Source organism: Ailuropoda melanoleuca, chromosome 1 (genome assembly GCF_002007445.2).
Source record: "Ailuropoda melanoleuca isolate Jingjing chromosome 1, ASM200744v2, whole genome shotgun sequence".
Classification (NCBI taxonomy): domain Eukaryota; kingdom Metazoa; phylum Chordata; class Mammalia; order Carnivora; family Ursidae; genus Ailuropoda; species Ailuropoda melanoleuca.
Genome location: NC_048218.1, coordinates 66,433,091 through 66,453,955, shown reverse-complemented (window position 1 = coordinate 66,453,955; position 20,865 = coordinate 66,433,091). Strand labels below are relative to the sequence as shown.

Below are 20,865 nucleotides of genomic sequence, written 5' to 3'. Positions count from 1 at the left end.
TGAATCCGTACTCACTCCAGGTCTCTGTCTTTGGGAAGCAGCTCCCAGAACTGGCTTTTCCCTGCCCTCTGTCATCCCCACTGGGAGCCTTACCTTGATGCTCCTTTTGAACATGTAGCCTGGGGTCAGGGATCCCTTCCTTAGCAGTTCACTGAAGATGACGATTTGCTCAAAGAGGAACACACGCCTCTCCTTGGTCCGGGACTGCATGCCTGCATCCAGCTCAATCACATAGAATGTGTCCTGCTGTAGCAGCTTCCCCTGGGCAGTCAGGGTGCCCTGATGGAAGCAAGTGCTGGGGTAAAGGAAGTGAAAAACAGGGAGGGGGCCACAAGCTTCTGGGTCCACAAGACCTGCCCTCTTGAGGATACAGACAGCAGACCTGACACTAAAAGCCTCAGGGCACTAGTAAGAGACAGAATTAGGACCCATCCATTCAGGTAGGGCAGACACAGAGCCCTGGCGTGGGGGAGGGAAAGAAGCTAAGAAACTGCTAAGAACCAGCCCTAAGAAAGTGCAAGAAGGGTGGACGATAAAATCATTAGCTGAAAAGATATTCAGGAATTATCCTGGCTCTTCTAATTTTTTCTTAAAAGGAGAACAGAAAGTAGGTGACACCTGTAGCCTTTTTGTCCTCAGAGCTCTGAGAAATGCTGCCTATTTGGCTCCCTCGAAGCACGGGCCAGGGACCTCGGGTACTCTTATGGCGATGAACCTAGAGCCAACCTGTGGCCAAGGGACGTGATGTAGTCAGGACAACAAGTAATCTAATGAGTTGGGCTCCTGTCATCTCCTTCTATTATTTCAGGTTGGAGTCTTAATTAGAATTAGTCTAATTCTGAAGTCTCAGTCCCCTGCTACTGATCAACAGGTACAGCTGGAGTAACATATACAGATGCCCATGTTTTATAAGTGGACAGATATTTTTCTGGGTCCTGTGATCCTTCCTAAAATGCTCTGAGGTAGCAGGCCACTTGTCAGCCTATGTAGGTGGAGCCTGTTTGGTTTGACAGTTTCTTTTTTTCTTTTTTTTTTAAAGATTTTTATTTATTTATTTGACAGAGACAGCCAGCGAGAGAGGGAACACAAGCAGGGGGAGTGGGAGAGGAAGAAGCAGGCTCCTAGCTGAGGAGCCTGACATGGGGCTCGATCCCAGAACGCTGGGATCACGCCCTGAGCCGAAGGCAGACGCTTAACGACTGCGCCACCCAGGCGCCCCTGGTTTGACAGTTTCTAACCTGATTTTCAGAGACATTTTCAGGTCTTCAAAGGGAATTAGGCCTAACCCAGCAGGTCTTCACAGATGTGACTGGAAAGCCTTGCTTTCCCTACTGTTCTGCAGCAAGAAAGTGATATCTGATAGCAGCCAGAGGGCCTCCTCTGAACCATACTCTCTCAGGTGACGACTTCTGCACTTTAGTAAAAATGTGGGCCATTCTTTGCACATGATGCCTTATTTCAAACAGTACCCAGCGCAGGGGTCATTTTTCTTTCCTATTTCCGAGAAACACCTGCCCTCTGCTTGAATCATGGCTCCTTACCGTCAAGGTCAGCAGCCAAACAGGCTTATCTCTACCCTGGTCCAAAGTTAATATTAAGCCAGTGCCCAGCTAGCCCAGAAAGCTCTAAAAGCTCTATTAACATTACATAAGAGCCTGACCAAAATGAATTACAGCGCTGCCAATACTGAAGGGAAAGCTAGAGAATTTAAAAGAGAGAGAATCTAGGTAAGGAGGCGAACTTTTCCCAGGCCCAAAGCCCTGGGCTTCAGAAGGGACAGAAGGACGTTCATGGTCCTTCTTAATTAGCTGAAGGGATATAAAGCAGATTCTCTGAGACTTGATGGAAAAAGGAGATGGTGGTGCTTGATTGAAAAAAGAAGATAATTTTGCAGTCTGTGTGTGGCCTTCTGTGTACACACGTGTGAATGCACAACGCAGTTCCCATGGATCCTAACCTGAGTTAGCAGGGTCAAATGCTGATATCCTGTCAGTGGTCAGTGCCTCCAAAGACCCAGAGAAAGTCAGACTCCTCAAGCCAGACTCCTCCTCAGAAGCATGTGGACATCAAGGCTTAAGAGCAAAAGGTATTACTTGGCTTGTTCACAATAGCTTCAGACCTAGCATAGCCCCAAGGGAAAAAGTATAAAACTTCATCCAGTATGACTAGTGAAAAGCTGTAAGAACTCAGGGTATATTTCTGCTGCAATCCCCTCCTTGCTTTAATGCCTAAGGTCTACCACGGAGAACTGGGAATCTATGAAAAATAAACAGCAAAGAAAACCCTCCATATAGCTCCTGGTCATAGGAACAAAGCAACGGCACACAGGGACACTGGGAAGGGCTCGGAGGGCAAGGAGGACAAGAGAATTGGGCTCAAGAACATCATGAATCCAACTCAGTAACCTAAATCTAAATGTAGCATCTCCTAAATTTACTTATAGACCAGTCTGCCTTATTTCTATTCTATTCTATTCTATTCTATTCTATTCTATTCTATTCTATTCTATTCTATTCTATTCTATTCTATTCTATTCTAATTTAGCCGGGTGGGGGGTGGGGTGGGAAGCTATTACTTTCTTTATTATCTCAACTTCCAGGAACTTTTCTCCAGAAAGGAGTAATAAAATCTTAGGTTTCAGAATTACCGGGAAACAGGATTAGAAGATCCATATCTTTCTCTAAGGGGTTCAACAATTATTAAATGCCAGTCAATAATTGCATCAGTTTCAATTTTTATCATATTAATATCCAAAACAGATTATATGTAGCTAGTATATGAGATCTGGATATAAACTAATGGCAACCACTTACCAAGTTTAAAGTAGGAAAGTCCATTTTTTCTTCAAAGGCTCACTGTTATGGGTTGAATTGCTCCAACCCCCCTTAATATGTTAAAGTCCTGACATGGAGTATCTCAGAATGTGACCATTTTGGGAGACAGGATCTTTACAGAGGGAATCAAGTTAAAGTGAGGTCTTAGGGTGAGCTCTACTCAAACATGACTGGTATCCTTATAAAAAGGGGAAATTTGGACACAGAAAAATGTACAGAGGGAAGACAGTGTGAAGACACAGGAAGAATGCCATGTGAACATGAAGATGGCCATCTATAGGCCAAGGAGAGAGGCCTAAACAGATCTGTCTCTCACAGCCCTCAGGAGAAACCATCACTTGATCTCAGACTCCTAGCTTCCGGAAAAGTGAGATGATAAATTCTGTTGTTTCAGCCACCCAGTCTGTGGGACTTTCTTATGGCAGCCCTAGCAAACTAGTTACTCACTGAAGCCAAAATTCGGAGGACATCTAGCTGTTTCTCCTAAGACTTGATTCTCTTTTTCAAAGAATAGAAATGTGCACATGTTTTAAAGGTTTAAATGTTCATTCAACTAAAATGCATAGACCAAGAACCACTTTCTCAAAAAAAAAAAAAATGTGTTCCATTTTCCCTCTGGTGCTACTTCTGTCCCATAGTCCTGCTCTCCCCCACATTCCCCACACTCATGTCTCAAGCAAGAAAGCAAAGCAAAGAGGTCACTGCTAGGCCCACAGTTATAAGTAATTTTGGGTCTTTCCAACTCCCTTGGACTTGTGACTCCAATCCAAGTGGTAGACTGCTCTGTAGCGTCCCCTGACTGCCCTATTACTGGATATCCTAAATAGATACATCTTCTGGGCCCATGAGCCAGAGGGGCCTGGCACGAAGGCACAGATGGTGAGTGGAGGCAAAAGAGGAGTGGGGAACAGGGCTTCAAAGGGAAGCTGCCTCACAGCCCTGGCTCTAGGAGTCCAGAAGAGAGAGGGCTCCAAGCATTCTTAAGGGCTCACCTCAAAGCCCTGCAGGCGTCCCAGATTCATCATGTCATTGCAGCGTTTTGGAACAAGGCACATTAACTCCACGGCTTTCTGTGGGAGAGAACAATAGCAGCTAAGGAGAGGGATGAGCACTGGGGCAGGAAACAGGGCAATTCCGTGCTGGAAGACAGGGACCTCCTAGGGGCTCCCTGATTCTAGGGAAGGACACTGGTCCCTGATTCCCACTTCTAGAGCAGTATGGGATTTTCTGTTACCGTGTTGGTCATCAGTGGAGGGTTCCATGTGAATCAGTGACCACATGTGGGGAGAACGCTACCCAGCCAGTCTTTTTCTCCTTCCCACTTTTATTTAGCAATTCTCTTTCCTTCTCATATTTTCTTTCTTCTCTCTGTTGCTTCTTGGCTGCCTAAGCAACAGCTTAGCCTGGCTTGTGAAACATTAGAGGTTTAAACCTAAAATAACCTGCCAGAATGGTCTGTAACCTCTCTGGCTTAAAATAATCCCACATTGTCTCAAAGGACTTCACTTAGGGAGTAATCCTCGAGGGGTAGGAGAGGGAGTGAAAACAGGATATTTTATGTGTTGAACTCAAATAGTACCTGGATTCATGGATGAAACTGCACACTGAAACACTGAATCTCTGAAGGATGTTAGAGGACTCAAATACCCCACTCCTTTCCCATCACGTCACTGGAGCCAAATGGAGAATACGAGTGGGGCAAAACTCTGGTCTGTCCCAGGACAGAATTCTCGGGTTGTAGAAAAACACTCAGTGTGTTCATTACTTCTCGCCATTCCCCATTCTGTCGAACAGCTGCTTACAAGGGGCTCTCACTGAGAGGACTCCACCTGGACCTTGGGTCCTTGAGAGCCAGTTCTTCCCCCTTAGGGATAGACATCTAACGCTTTCACCGAGAACAGCCAGCATTGTGAGCAGAAGACTCACCTCGATATCAGAACACTCCAAACCAGCCTTCTCACTGTATCTCAGGAAGTCCTAGCAAGTGGGGGGAGCAGGGAAGGGTGCAGGAGGGTGACATCAGTTAGGAAAACAGAGCACTATAAAAAATCCAGCATCATGAAATCTATGATGACACCCAGATGACTTTCCTCCCCAACAGACATGGCAATGCGTTATGGAAGCTGCGATATGAACTTATGAGTCACACTGGAAACAACATGGAGAAAACCCCCAATACTCAAAGATTAAAAGCTGTGGGAAAAGGGAGGGGAGGGGAGGGAGGTAAGAAGGGAGAGGGAGACTCTGAGCAGGAAGAGATGGGGGTTATGTCCAGAAAGGCTGGGAGATAGGAAAGCTCAATCTTTCTCTTCCATTTACCTCGTAGTCTATAAGACAAACCCACTTAAGCCATTTTAGAAAGCAAAATATGATCAAATTTTAAGTATTACTCATCTAAGCTTTCCAGGGCCTTAGCCTTGGCTTGTCTTTCTCCTGTGGTCACTCTGATTTTATGTTACTATATTTTATTTTTTAAAGGTCCCAAGTCAGCGATGGTGACAAAGGAAGAAAGCAAATTGAAAGAAAGAAAATGAACCTATCTTAAAGGTAGTGAATGACATGCATACAATTTATTTGGAGGCAGAGCTGACACAAGTAAGGGACAGGCAAGATAGCAGCCCACAGACGCCCCCCGCTAGTTCACGGGAAAGGTGCGGGGAGACAGAGCCTCTTGCTGACCTGCTCCCCAGCTCAGAGTCTGAGAAGACCCTTCTTTGACCCTGACTCGGGCTCACAGCTCTCTTACCTTGAGGAGCAGCTGATATTTTGTGATTCTCTGAATGGGCTTGATAAGGAAGTCGCTAAGCGTCAGTCTTTGATTTATCTCCTGTTTCACCTCCTGGGACACAAGGCAGGTACGTTAGAAGAAAAAGGAGCCAAAGGACTGGGGTCCTGGGGATTAGGGGGCAAGGTGAGAAGGACAGGCTTTCAGGTTTGCCAATGCAGTTTTAGAACCCTCACACCACGGGAGAGGGAGAGTTGCCCACACAGCCGCTAACGTGTGCCTAACAACACAGAACCGCCCCCTTCCGTAGCTCAGGCACGTTCCACCCCGCGTCCTCACTCCAGCCCCGGGGGACACGCTGGAACGGGGAATTCTGTTCTCTCGGCTGCTCCGGGGCACGGCAGATGGGCTTCTTCTAGGACACGGGCCTAAGGGGCTGGGCCCTCAACGCAGATCTGCGAACGGTCTGCGGAGGGCCCAGCCTTGCCTCGCTCCTCCAGCAAAAGCTGCACTTCCGGCCTGGGGCACAGCAAACACTCGGAAGGTGCTTGACAGAACCTCCGGGAGCGCAGCCGAGGGCGTGAGGTGACCGGCAGGGAGCACCCGGCCGAGGACCGGGGGCCTCCACAAGCGGGCCCCAGGGACCGGCGGGGCGGGTGTGGGCACGGTCCGCGCGGGGGGTCCCGGAAGGGGGACAGCTCCCGATGCAGCGTCTGTGTCGCAGTCGTTCCACACCGGGCCGCCGCTGCCGCTCCTCCCGAGCGTGCCCGCCACGGGAACTGAGCTAAGCCAGCGGCGCGGCTGAGGCGGCGCTCCCTGTCCTGCAGGGGTCCCGGCGCTGTGGTTGGACATGGCTGGCCTTCCTGACTGTGGCTACCTCCCCGAGCGCGGCGCACAAAGGCCGAGCAGCTTACTTCGAAGTAAGCGTCGTACTCGGCGACGATGTACTCGGAGCGCGGCTTGTTCTGGCAGTACCACACGTAGATGTGCAGCTTCCGCTCCTACAGAGGCAGATGAGGGGCGCTGAGGCGGCCGCCCCCCCCCCCACAACGGCCCACGCTCTGGGGACGCGGGGCAGTGAAACATCACGGATTCGAGCTACACGCAGTGGGCCGCAGCCCATCTCTCAAACTGCCAACAGGGTTACCAAAAAAAAGCAAGGACTCAGAGAGGGGCGAGAATGCAGGCAAGTGGAGGGCATGCAGGGGAGCCGGTGGGAGCGGCAGGGCGCGGAGGCCGAAGGGAAGCACTCACGTGCTTAATGAAGAGCTGTGCCAGTCTGTCTTGCTCCTGGATACATTTTTCCAGTTCGGCCAGGAAAAAACTAAAAGGAGGGAAGGGGTCAGGGAAGGAAGCCACAACCTTCGGAACTGTATTATTTCTCGGTGAGGAGATAAATGACAGCAGACTCTTCCCCCAACCCTACCCCTAAGGTCAGATGCAGGCAGAGCATGGGAGGGTCCTGGATTACCAGGATGCCCTGTCCCCAGGACAACAGCTCACTTACTCCTTATGCCAGTCGTAAATCTGGTGAATATTTCCAAACACAATTTTATCCTTCCCTCGCATGTCCTCAGGGACACCCTTTTCTTCTATTCTCTTCATGAAGCCCTGTAGAGCAGAGGCAGTGATCAGTGGGGTATTTTCACAAGAAAGCTTTCTTGCCAGGCCCCATATACCGCAGCCCGTGTAAGCGCCCACTCTCTGCGGGAGTCTGAGGGCAAGCTCTTCTGTGGTTTCTCAGTGTTTGGCCAGGACTTTAGCCCATGCAGAGTGACAGACACACATCTGATGAAGTTCTAGGTCCCTTTGTCTCCAGCCCTCTTAAGAGAAGGTCTTTTTCATCCAAGTATGTAAATGCCTCTAAAGTAAATCCCTAAGGAGAGCGCTGTTTTATTTACTACCAAGTTGACTCTTAACTGTGGACTTGTCAGTCTTGTCTTAGGGGTGGATTTTTTCTTTGCCCGTCCTCTTGGTAGCCATAACATTCTCCTTAAAATCTAAGGACACTCTAAGCCCTGAGGTTTCACTAGGAGTGCCCTGCTTGTGCCCATGGTGACTCATAGCTCTAAAGAATGCATGTCCATATAGTTAAACGCCAAGGAAGAGCTCTTGAGATAGTAACTTGGTCACCTAAAACAAGGTGAAAGGACTCAGCTTTAGCCTAGAGGATCCCCCCTAAATGCTGCAACATTTGGGACCCCATCTCTCTCTGAATCTTTCATGATATTTCAAGGAGAAAAGAAAAAAACAGATCACTTGATCTATTACCATTTTTAGTTTCATTTCTGCAAATACCCAGAGAGTAAAATACACGTAACCCACAAGTTAAAAACACCTCGGCCCAGGTAGGGTCCAACATGCCTCTGGTTGGGTGACTGCAGACCCACCTTGAGCCACATACTCACCTCCACCACAATCCCCAGATCCTTGACATAGTCTTTTTCTGTCTGTACCAGCTCATTCAGGACAAACCTGAGCAGGAGATTAAGAACAATGAGGGTCCCTTTTCATTGTGAAGCAAGAAATCTTCACACTCCAGTTGACAGGAAAGTTACTTTGGCACCTTTATGACAAGAGTACCCCAAACCCCACACTTGCCACCCCTTGGGCAGGTGCTTTCTGGTGCTCTCCCTGTGAGAGGCCCCACGCCAAGAGGCGCCTTCCCAGGCGGCACACAGCAGCCCGGGTGACAGCGATTCTTACCACTTAGCATTTTTCTTTCTGTTCTTAATGATTCTTCCTCCCTCACCTATAACTGAACAGTTATATAGACCCAGGGCACGAGGAGTCACAGGCACTTTGGCAAAAGTGAGTTATGAAAGCTTTGAGGCCAAGGGCTCACCATGAGACTTTTCTTCCTTCATTTCAACTCCATTCTGTGATTATCAAGAGGAGAAAGACATTTGCTTGATAGCCTACCTTTGAGGCCTCAGAGACACCAACATCAAGTGAGGCTTTTGAGATACAGAAGCTACAATTATTCAGATAGCTGTCCCTGGTAACCAGCCTGCAAAAGGCCCAGTCAGGGCCAGAAAGTTTGACTGCAGACACCCCATGATCACAACTTTCAATGCAGCAGCCTCGCCTCTCCCCAGCAGATGTGGGGTGTAACCACTAACAAGGACCCTTGCTTTCTTGGTTTCTTTCTTGTTAAAGATTTCCTCCTCTCAGAGCATTTGCTTCGTGCCAGTGCCTCACCTGGATTTTCTCCTGTTTCTATCAAGGGAGGTAGTGTAAGCCCTGTTTTACACAGAGAAAATACTGAGGCCATGTTTCCCATGATGACGAAGTCTGTAGCAGAGCTGGGATCTGAACCTACTGTACAGAGTCCAAAGACTCTGCTCTTTCACTGTTGCCCGCTGCCTGGCAAACTACTCAGACTGGCTCTCTGGAGTCCCTGAAACCTCAAAACCAAGCCCTTCTCTTTCTTTCTGTCCAGAGAGTAAACAGCTGGACATAAAACACTCAGGGCTGTGCACCGGGGCAGGCTAGGTGCTGTGCGGCTTACTGGAGTCTGACTCCTACTAGCTTTTTTGCCTGGAGCCACACAACTGCATTTTTGGCCCATGTGGCAGAAGGGATATAGTTCTGGGATGTCCAAAGGGGACCCCAGCATAAAGGTTGTAACTGTTCTGAATCCAGGAAGCAATTCATCTGAAATTCTTGATCTATATGGCACAGAGAAGCCAGCGGATCCAAGGGTACGGGCCTCAGGGTGATGGGGAGAAAGCAAAAGGAACACATGCTTCTTTATCAGCATGTCCAGTACTTCCAACCAGTTTCCTCTCTCTAATATACACAATCCACAATCATGTGTTATAGGCCACAGGAAGGAACTGGCAAGGCCAAATAAAAGCATTTAAATATATCTTTAGCATGGCCCATGTTACTGCTTGGAAGAAAGTGGTAAAAACCCACAGGAAAGTGGGAGTGGGAATTTGGGGCTGGGAGGGCCCTCTGGAGATGAAGTCCAGCTCCCTGTCTCCAGGCGATATTTTTATCCTATGCTATGACTGATTAGGCTAGGTGCTGCTAGTGGTCCTGGCATCACTTCTCTTGAAGGCCTGATGAAATACTTGGGGGGAGATCGTGACACATTAATATATGTTCTGAAAAGTCCATAAAAGATTTAAGTTACATGCAGCACAAGACAGTACATGATTAATTGCTAAATAAATTGAACTGATAATAAAGCATTTAAACAAATGTTTGGTTCTTATTAGTAAAGGTTATTTACAAAGTAAATGTTACTCAACTAAACTTCTGCCAGCTACAGGTCAGATCTTTTTTTTTTTTTTTAAAGATTTTATTTATTTATTTGACAGAGACAGCCAGCGAGAGAGGGAACACAAGCGGGGGGAGTGGGAGAGGAAGAAGCAGGCTCCCAGCAGAGGAGCCTGATGTGGGGCTCGATCCCAGAACGCTGGGGCCCTGAGCCGAAGGCAGACGCTTAATGTGCGCCATCCAGGTGGCCCAGGTCAGACCTATTTCTAACTTCTATGTTTCACAATGGTAGAGAATGGCTGGTCTTGCACAGGAAATCTCTTAGAAGCTTTGCACTGGCTGTTCCCTCAGCCAAGAACACTTTTCCTCCATGGCTAATGGCCATGGCTAGTGGTTTATTCCTTACCTCCTTCTAGTCTTTGTGCAAATGTCAGAAGCATTTAAAACTGCAACATGGCCTCAACCATACTCCAGATCTCCCCCACTATTTTTCCTTTTTCCAGTTTCTAACATATTAGATAATTTATTCTTATTTTGTTTACTGTATAATTTCTCCATTTTATAGTGTACACTTGCCTCATATGAGAGCAAGGACTTTTATTGTTATTGTTTATTTTACTCACTGATATATCCCATACCTTGGTTCATAATGGGTGTTCAACACCTATCATTCAATGAATGAGGGACTAAAACCTGAAGGCAATCGGGCCCATTCTCAGCTTTTTTCTTGTCCTGGACAGATAACTATTTGTTTTCATCTTTTCTCCACAGAGCTCCCATTTAACCCTTCGATGTCTGGGGCTGAGTCTCCATTCCCTGTACCTCACCCCCGCCCCCCACTACCCCTACTCCCCGGCCTCTCTCCTCACACAGGGTTCACAATTAGACATGTATATATCCTCTCTTTCATCATGGCCATAAGTTACAGCAAGAGCAATGAGATATTGTAGTAGCTGGATTTTCAGGATAGTTCAGGATGTGGAGAGCTGTGGAGTCAGCCGAAGAGTAAGAAGAGGGAGAAGAAATGGCTAAAGAGAGAAAAAGAGGCAACACACTTTTGCCTGTTGGGGCAAAATCAGACAACAGCACATCTGGAAGCAGGACAATGGCTTACATGACTGCTCACGGGCCTGTTCAACCGAAATGACAAGAGCAGTGACAGACTTTGCCAAGGACCACCTGCTACCCCAAAGGTCTCCTCCCTGATCTGAGTTTTGCTTGGCTTGACAAAGGACTGAAACATCGGCTCCAGCGCTGCCTCATCTATGTAAAAACAACCCTGAGAAGCTAAAGAGAAGCAGCTTTGTACAAGTCCTAGAAAATTTCCATTTAAGGATGGAATTCCATTAGGGATTTTTCTACCTCTATTCCATTCTTGGGGTTCCCCTGAGTACCCATAAAGTTGAGGGGTAAGTTTGGAACTGAAGAGATACTTGCTCAGCTCCACTATGAGGTGACAGCCTTGCTCTGAGGCCAGGCCCTGACTATGATGTTTCTACTTTTGTTTCCTAGGAAAGAAAGTCATAAATATTCACTTTGACTGTTTCCAGGCAACGGAAGGACCTGGCCTCACTCATTTTTGGTAATCCTCATGTCTGTGACCAGGCTAAAGGAACGACAAGCTGAGGGAGAAGGACAGACTAATTAGCAAAGGGACCAGTTCTCTAGGCTTTACAGTCTCTCACACATGAGGCCACAGCCAAGACTCATCAAGCTCTGCTTCCAACACGGAGTCAAACCTGAGAAAAAGGAAAACTAAAGTTTTGGAGGAATTGTGGTTTTGCATTAATGGTATCTGATACCTTCTCGATCATCTCAAATAACAGAAGACAGACTCAACATCAGGGTGGATAACTCAAACCTTGCATAAAATATGGGTTTTTGTGAAATGGGCTGTAATGTGAATTTCATTTACCCCAACTATTAAAAAAAGTGAAGAGGTTCTCTTGGAGCCAGGCCCACAAATGGATGCAAAATTAAACGGTTAGAGAAGTAGCGGAGCTAGGCCCTGGCCAGCTGCACAACAGACACCTTTCCTATACATGACTTCCCTGCATTTGAGAAATGTTCCCTCAGGTGAAACTCCACCAGACTTTCTACCATGGATTCTCTAATATGGGAAATAGTCCCATAGTTTCCTGCACTTTGTTGTTTTCCTTTTATCAGCACGTGTTATTTTTTCTTTTTAATATTTATTTACTTATTTGAGAGAGAGAGAGCACGCGCGCGCACATGTGCGCGTGCCAGCACGCAGAGGAAGAGGAGAAGCAGGCTCCCCGCTGGGCAGGGAGCCCAGTGCAGGGCTGGATCCCAGGACCCTGGGATCATGACCTCAGCCAAAGGCAGACGCTTAACTGACTGAGCCACCCAGGCGCCGCAACATGTTTTAAATTTCTAACAGACCTTGGTTACAACCACACTTTGTCAATAATCGCTGCTATCTCCCAGACAATACTTCAGCCTATAGTTCTTTAAGTCAGTGCCACTGCAGTGCCTTGTTTATCAATGTACACTGCACAGATCTAGGTCACCTTTATTTAGAATGAATGATATCAGTGGAAATACAGTGTGGGGAACTCCTCTGTAATCCTCCCCAAACTTCCTCCGACCGTAGCCCATTGTCCACACATGTACTAGGGCAGAATCTGGAGAAGTCACTTACATCCGGCCTCTCAGGGCCTTGGCTTTCTGTTCTTCTTCCAGGTTTCTAGGAGGTGTGGGTGGGGTCATCCCCTCATTCAGGCAGCCTACAGGGTCTTTCAAGCTTCCCCGGTATGAGCCTCCTTCTAGACTCTGAAAAGAGAAGAAAAACAGCCTTAGGGACGTATACATTGAAAAGTCATCTGGAGGCTCTTGTGTCCCCTCCAGCCTAGCAGCAGCCAGCTTGGTAGATCAGTAGCCAAGGCTGTTCTCACTGAACATCAGTGCAGTGCCAGGAGGCCAGGTACTCCCGTCTCCCTGCAGCAGACTGCCAAGAGCTGCTGCCTTCTCGGGCAATCAGGATGAATTTGGCGTCATGGGCTGCCAATTTCCTGACATAATGAAAATTGTCAAAGTGACTTATATCTGGGTAAGAGCTGCAGAGGTAAAGCTAATCATTGCAATTCTATGCTAATGAAGCAGTTAGATAAGAAAACCAGTTGTGGGACCATCAAATGCCAATTGAAAAGGGGAGGGTAGTTACAGGAGAGCTAGTTGGGTAAATTCATGTTTGTTAAATCAACTACATTTTTTCCCCCAAGAGGCCAATGAGATGTAGACAGGAATAGGTCAATAGATTTAGCCTTTCCTAAAAATATCTTTGCTAAGGTTATTTACCAAGGGTTTTCTTTCATTTCTGAATCCCTTTAATTTCTTTTAATTAAGATGCTGCAGAATTGAGAAACAAGGTAAAGGTATTAATATAGTACTCTAGAAAGAGTTAAGGACAAAGGATTCTAACCCCAAATCTGCTGGTCACTGGATGATCTTAAGTGAGACAGATGCAATTATTCCATGCATACTTCAGTTTTTTTCAATTTTCAAATCATACCTCTCCTTTCTACAGATTTCTTAGGAATAGACAGAGACAAGAGTTGTATAATCCCTTGAAAAGTTAAAAGTATTTTACAATGATGAGCTCCCCCCCTTCCTTGGAGCTGTTAGCAAGGAGGATATTAAAAAATGGGGCCAATCTTAGCATTTTTACAGGTGTCCTCGAAGAAAGATCACACAGCGACACTTAGCATTTCATTATGGAACTTGGCAGAAGCAATGTGGATAAACAGTAAGCCTGGAGATCAAGGTCAAGGTGAGTGACTCTAAAACAAATATGGGAGTCTAATCCAAACTACCTACACAAGAGGCCTATTTACAACAGCCTCTGCGGCTCAAAGGAAAGGCTTCACTTTGGAAGTCTTTGAAAACATCAGCCTTAAGGTTAAAGTCATGAAGATCAAAAAGTCTCCAAAAAGGTCGGAGAAACAAAAGGCATGGTGTTAAACAGCCTGCACTTGGGAGTATCTGTCTAAATTCTCATAGCTGCTGTACTTCAAGATAGGACAGATAAAAGTAGGAGAAGTCCAGGGGAATAAAACAAAAGTAAATGAGGCGTCCAATAGGTCATTCATTATATGAGAACAAGTGGTGGATATTAAGACTTAAAGCTGAGGGGTGCCTGGGTGTCTCGGTCAGTTAAGCATCCGACTCTTGGCTTTGGCTCAGGTCATGATCTTGGGGTTGTGAGATCATGCCCCACGTTGGGCTCCATGCTCAATGGGGAGTTTGCTTGAGATTCTCTCTCTCCCTCTCCTTCTCTCTGTGTCCCTCCCCCGCCCCTCTAAAATAAATGAGTAAGGGGCACCCGTGGCTCAGTTGGTTAAGCGTCTGCCTTTGGCTTGGGTCATGATCCCAGGGTCCTGGAATCGAGCCCTACTACATTGGGCTCCTTCCTCAGTGGGGAGTCTGCTTCTCCCTCTGCCTCTGCCGTTCCCTCTGCTTGTGCTCTCTCTCAAATAAATAAAATCTTAAATAAATGAATATATCTTTTAAAAAAGTCTTACAGCAGAAAAATTTAAAGCTGAGAAGAGATGTAAACCTTCTTTTCCCCCACTCTACCCTCAAATCAACAAAATGTACCAAGAGCCAAGCATGAATTTGTTACCAACACCAGAAACTAGAATTAAGAAGATAGCATCTTCAAGTTCGAGAGAGAGAGAATTTCTTTTAACTTGACATGAAGTTATTTTACAGGACAAGTAATCAACCGTGGAAGTTGTTATCCTGAGAAGCAGCATAGGCTAAAAATACACAAAGGTCAAGGAGAGTTTAGCTAAATTTATAGATTCAGGATCTTAACCAGTTATTAAGGAAATGAGAGTGTCTGGTGCTGGGGTCTGACAAGCCAGTGGACAAGCAGGCTTTTCAAGACATGTGACCTGTTCCCTGGTGCCATCGCCAGAGACAGGCTCCCAGGCAGATGGACCCAGCTGGTGATTGATCTGATTACATGGCTTTTACTTCCCTTCCTTCTTGTTCCATTGTCCTATTACAGCCTTTGTTCTGCAGCCTGTTGGCTGGCAGGATGCTGACTGCAAGGCCCAGGCAAACAGGCTTACATCTCTGTCTACAAGGCTCTCCTGTGGGGCACTGCTTGGCACGGTCCATTTCCAACCTTCTAGAATGAGGGATATCTAAGGAGCCCGAAATGTCACACAGGTAAATATGTCCCATATCTTCCTGCCTGACCTGTTCTATGAGCAAAGAAACCCAAATTATCTCTGGGGAAGACTCTGTGAGGGGGTGAGCAGGGCAGAGGCAGTGAGAGAGGAAGAAGAGCGAAATAAAGGGTCTGGCTAAGCTGTAGTCTGGGTACTCTGCCTCAGATCTAGCAGGGCTAGATTGGGGATCCTGGGTCCCAGCCACAGGCAAGTGGGGGCAACCTGCCACTGTCTGCGCTGCTCCTGGTGGGAGGCAGGCAGCAGTGGCTGGCTGATGAGTAGTGGGAGGACTTCTGCCTTGCTCAGGCCACAACAGTCTCAGCAGGCAAAAGAGAAGGTGTAGGAGGAGAGGGCCACAAAAGTTTCTCCAGTTGATCTAAGGCCAAGGAACAGAAATGCATATAGGATTCAAAGCAGTAGATTAAGTATAGAGGAAGGCTGTCCCCACATTGAAAATGAACACATTTCCTGTCTGCTGGATTGGGGGTCACACACCCATAAAATGCCCCTCCTCAGGATTTCTATAAACACCCTTTACATACCCCTGTACACCAGTCGTTACACAGTACCACGACTGACCATCTGTTTGTACTCAGGCCACTGTTCATTGAGCATCTACTCTGTGCTAAGTATTTGCCAAGCACTGCAGAAATGAAGATGAATAGGATTGGCTTCCTACCCCCCCCCCCAATCTAAGCTGTTATGGGTGCTATTCTAGACGGAAGAGGTACCAAGGAGGATGAAAAAAGGAGCAGGCTGCTCTCTGGGGAGGAGAGGGTGGAGAGGGGAGGGAGAGGAAGAGGCAACGCTTGACCTGAGTAATGAGAAATAGGGATTTCACTGGATCCGCTGATGGTAGAGCGTTCCAGGCCCAAGCAGCACTCTGAGTAAAGGATCAAGCTGTGAACCTACACAGGGCAGCCTGGGCAGCTGAAAGCAGCCCACACAGGTAGCATATAGGGTGTAAAAGTGGCCAGGGGTGAGGGGTGGCGGCAAGTGACTGTGTATTGTGCGAGTGGGGGGGAATGAGCCCCTTGGGAAGGAAGAGGGGAGGAGTGAGACAACGACCCTGGAGAAGTACGCAGGGCCACATCTTAGGGAGCCTTGTGTGTCGCATTAACAAGTAGAGACTTCACTTTTTTTTTTTTTTAAAGATTTTATTTATTTATCTGACAGAGAGATAGAGACAGCCAGCGAGAGAGGGAACACAAGCAGGGGGAGTGGGAGAGGAAGAAGCAGGCTCACAGCAGAGGAGCCTGATGTGGCTCGATCCCATAACGCCGGGATCACGCCCTGAGCCGAAGGCAGACGCTTAACCGCTGTGCCACCCAGGCGCCCCAAGACTTCACTTTCTAAACCAATGAGGAAAGGATTTGAAGCAAGGGAGTGACATGATTGGATTAAGGTTTTAGGAAGATCAGTCTTAATGTTCCTAAAGACCTTTCATGACTTGGGAAAATGTCTTTGATATGAGAGTAAAGGAAAAAAAGGATTCACTTTTCTATACTCTCTAATTAATTACATTATTTTTAAAAGAGTCTAGGAGAAAATATATCAATATTTCAGTACTGAATACATCTAGATGGTGATATTATCAGTGATATAATTTGTGCTTATACCCTTGTCCTTATTCCAATTTTTCTTGAATGAGCATGTATTGCTTTTATTAGTAGAGAAAACAAAAAAACAAAAAAAAACTATTAAAAAAAGTTTTTTAAAAAAGAAGAAAGAAAAGAAAAGAAACTCCATCTGGTAGTCATGTAGAGATAGGTCAGACTGCAGTCAGGGAGGAAATGGTGCAGGAGTCCAGGCTAGACTCTGAGCTCCATTAAGGAAGGTCCCATGCTCGATTTCAGAGCTGGCACATAGTATGACTCCAAGAATTTCCTGAATGTACTAAGGGACTCTTGGGGAGAGGTCAAAGGTTATCTGATAAAACAACAGATAAGGGTGCTGATCCAGCACCACGTACCACAGCACCACACAGGACACCAACCTCTTAGCTGCCCCACCCTGCTCTAAAAATTTATATACTGTTCTCTGGACAAAAAGTACTAGACCAGAGTCATTTCCAGGCAAATTAAGGGTAGGGATGGGGAAGAAGATAACTGTATAGTAGAAAATGTCATGTTTAATGAACCATGAGAGACTATGGACTCTGGGAAACAAACTGAGGGCTTCAGAGGGGAGAGGGGGTGGGGGAATGGGATAGACTGGTGATGGGTATTAAGGAGGGCACGTATCGCATGGTGCACTGGGTGTTATACGCAAGTAATGAATCATGGAACTTTACATCAAAAATTAGGGATGTACTGTATGGTGACTAACATAATATAATAAAAAAATATTATTATTAAAAAAAAGAAAATGTCATGTTTAGACAAATGACATTTCAGGTTTGTGACTTTGTGTTAAAAATTTTTTTGGTAGAAATCGAAACTTTTCTATTTCAACAAGTTCAGGAACCTTTCTTCATAGAGGGAGGCCAGAAGGCATCTAGTGCCTCAAAACACACATCACCATGGGTGTGATGTGGCCATTATTTCCTCCCCTCTGGGCTCTTAACTTTGGCGAACTCTACCTTGCCACTGACAAAGCAGGCCAATTCACCTAGAGGAGAGCAAAGCATACATACATACGGATGCAGCCTGGCCCTAGCCATGTTTCGTGGCCCACAGGGCTGGCCTACGGAGCTGAATGCTATCAAAGCAGGAGAACCAGAGGGCAGGAAGTCTTGCTGAAGTAGGCAGACACATTCTAGGATGCCAGGCCACCAGGTAGACTGAACGAGAGCTCAATCCTGGCCAGCTCGTACCCCAAAGGCAGAGGATTATCAGTCAAGGGGCCATCGAGACCATCCCAAGCCCAGTGAACTACTGTGACATGCCATCTGAGGGCAAGGGCTCAGAGAAGAGGCATTCTTTCTAGAGGCTTGATCTTTCATCTCAGGCAGGCTGTGAAATCCTGTGGCTGTTTAGAGACACATGAGATTTTTCACATGGCCAGGAAGCTCTTGTTCCTCGAACTTGAGGAATAAAACCAAAGCACATAGAATGTTAAGCTATTACCCTGCCCTGTTCACCCAACCACTAACTATTGGCTGACAAATACTGTGTCCCCATGGCCCAGGACATGGTTATGGAAGAAAGGCATGGCACTGTTCCCTTGCCCTGACATTCACAACACAGATCACAGATGAGGTGGCTAAGAGCTAACATCGGTAGGGTGCTTGCTTATCATTTTACGAAGCACATTCACACCTACTCAATCATCGCAGTATCTCTTTTGAGATAAGATTCAGGTGGACAGAACCATCACTGCTGATACAGGAGATAAAAGAGAGGTCCAAGGAGACTCAGTAACGTGTATACGGCTACACAATAAGTAGCCAAGGCAGGACTACAACCCAGGTCTCTGATTCCCTGCATACCCACCACTGCCACCACCCATCCTCACACGTAGGAAAAGCTTTATTAAAAGTCACACAGGGAGGGGCATTTGGCTGGCTTGGTTGGCAGAGCATGTGACTCTACATGTGACTCTTGATCTTGGGGTTGTCAGTTTGAGCCTCACATTGGGGGTAGAGTTTACTTTAAAAAATAAAGAGAAAAAAGCACACAGGGAAAGTCCTTATTCCTGGCTTGGAATTTGAGACAATATCTTAATACAAAATGTGGAAAAAATGTGTGAGATCTATCTTTGGGGGGGGGAGGGTGGGCATCTTCTCTTGGTAAATAAAAGCAATGATTAAAGACCAAGGCTGGCAGATGAGAACTCAGAAGTGTCCATAATGTCCAGAAGAACTTGTCAAAGGAGTTCTGGGGGAGCTTCAAGGGTTTTGGTCTGTATTATAGGTGAGCTGGAGAACACCTACCCTTGTTTCCTACCAGCAGCTCTGGGGCAGAAGCCTCGGTGCCATCATGACCCTGTGACCACAACGCACCAAGGGCAGCTCTGGACTCCAAAACATGAGGGATCTCCAGGCTTTTGGGTAGAGCAGAATTTGGTGCTATCTCTGGAGCAACCAAAAAAGAAAGTAGAAAGAATCCAAGCCCTAGATATAAAAGTCCACGTATGCTAGATACTCCTGTAAAATTTCCAGACTCTGTGAATTGGAAAGGAACTTATTACCTCATCTCATACTGAACTAAGATAACTTCCACCCACAGGTCTAGGTTCCACCCTCTGGAGCAACAAAGAGTGAGACCAACCCTTCTTTCCCACAGCAGTCCTCAATGGATTCAGGAAAGCTCTCATGAGCCTTCTCTCTCCTAACTTCTCCCCCTATTTAACCCAGTACCTTCAACTTTCCTTCAAATGATATGGACCACATGGTACTGTTTACCACCTCTGGGGCCCTTCCCCTGAGTTCAAGAGCACTTCAGAATGCTGCATTCAGAACCTGTTGCATGACTCACATGCTACTCATGGCAGCTATGGGCTGAAGAACTCTGAGGACAACGGGGCTGTTAACTCTCCTTGATTGTTCATTGTGCTTTCACTAACCTAGCCTATGAACACACTGGCCATTTTGGCAGCTGTCACACTGTTGTACTTACGGTCAGATAAAGATTCTGAAACTTTCGTAGGCTCTAGGTCTTACCCTCTTCTAGCGAAAGAGCTAAGGAGGAGTAGGAATACAAGTCTCGGAGATAAAAATGCAAATATGCCTGGGGAAACAGCCACCTACTGTTGCTTCACTGCTCTCCTGCAGTGGGCAGGTACTGGGATGGGAAGAAAGAGAAAGTAGAGGGAAGGACCAAGGATCCAATTTTGGTGAGAAGATTCTGAAAACTGCTGCTCCCTCATTCCCCTTCATGATATGGGCTTGGTTTTACTTGTTTGGCCAAAGAAATCTCTATAATTCTGGGTTCTTTGCAGGTCCTCAAGGAGTACTTATTGGTGGGGGAAGAAGTTAAAGTTCTTATTGTGGGAACGTACCACAGAGCAGCCACTCATCTGATAGAGGTTTGTTGAGGGCCTGTTACAGGGCTGATCTCCTCCACCAACACCCTCCACTTCCTCTCCTCTGGGAAACTTGCTCTCATGGGACTTCTCCATATCTGCACTTACCTGTTTAACAGCAGCCACGCTGATCACACAACTGGAGGGCTGTGGGGACTCCCAGCAGTGCTAAGGTGAGCAGTAATAGCAGGATAAAGGGAATCCAAAATATAGAAAAATACAGCCTTTTGGAAACAAGAGTCTACTGATGTATGAGTGTAAAAGCCTCCAGTGTATGAATGGAGGAGGGGAAAATAACGTCCTAAATGACCAATCATCTTGCTGGGTAGGGAAGTGGCACAGATTAAGATAATGGAAAGACTAAGATACTTTAACAAATAACCCAAGAGAACTATCTAAGAGCTGTGCCTGGCAGCGTGTGGCTTACACAGTAATTGCCATGGGACTGCAGAGGAAATCTGGCCTGGGCTGGTCAGGGAAGCCCTTCTGGGCAGATGAGATTCCAGTGGGGCCCTGAAGGACTGTTATGCTTTAGATAAGCAAAAATGAGAGGGGGAATGTTCCAGAGAAGTAGGGTGGTATGAACAGAAACTTGGAGGGAGGAAAGCCAAGTGCATGAGGAAAACGATTTGGTTGGAGCAGAGTTCATCAACCAGAATAAGTAAGTGGCCGTAGGCTGGCTATAAAGCATTAGAATACTGGACAAGTGTGAATTTTATCCATGGAGTATTTTATCCAGTGATTTCCAAACTTTGATCATTTACCTCTATCAGTAAATGTAATTTAGGTCATAACATTGCCAAAACATGTCACTTATTTATAACGTGTATTTCTGTGCTACCGTATTATCATTACGTACATAATAAAATAANCACTTGCCTAATCATTTTTAAATGACGAGATGAAGAGATGCTAA

General features: G+C 46.5%; 1 protein-coding gene across 20 annotated transcripts in view; it reads right to left on the bottom strand.

The window, feature by feature from the left end:
* The window catches only part of KALRN (kalirin RhoGEF kinase), a 641,300-nt gene that overhangs the window by 48,451 nt on the left and 571,984 nt on the right, over window positions 1–20,865 (bottom strand). For all 20 annotated transcript variants that reach the window (XM_034659631.1, XM_034659642.1, XM_034659663.1 and 17 more), the window contains 9 exons: window positions 12,449–12,579; window positions 7,968–8,034; window positions 7,067–7,170; window positions 6,814–6,883; window positions 6,474–6,560; window positions 5,581–5,673; window positions 4,761–4,811; window positions 3,827–3,904; window positions 94–279 (listed from right to left, as the gene is read on the bottom strand). In XM_034659631.1, coding sequence (XP_034515522.1) covers window positions 94–279; window positions 3,827–3,904; window positions 4,761–4,811; window positions 5,581–5,673; window positions 6,474–6,560; window positions 6,814–6,883; window positions 7,067–7,170; window positions 7,968–8,034; window positions 12,449–12,579 — 867 coding nt within the window. The remainder of the gene's footprint in view (window positions 1–93; window positions 280–3,826; window positions 3,905–4,760; window positions 4,812–5,580; window positions 5,674–6,473; window positions 6,561–6,813; window positions 6,884–7,066; window positions 7,171–7,967; window positions 8,035–12,448; window positions 12,580–20,865) is intronic.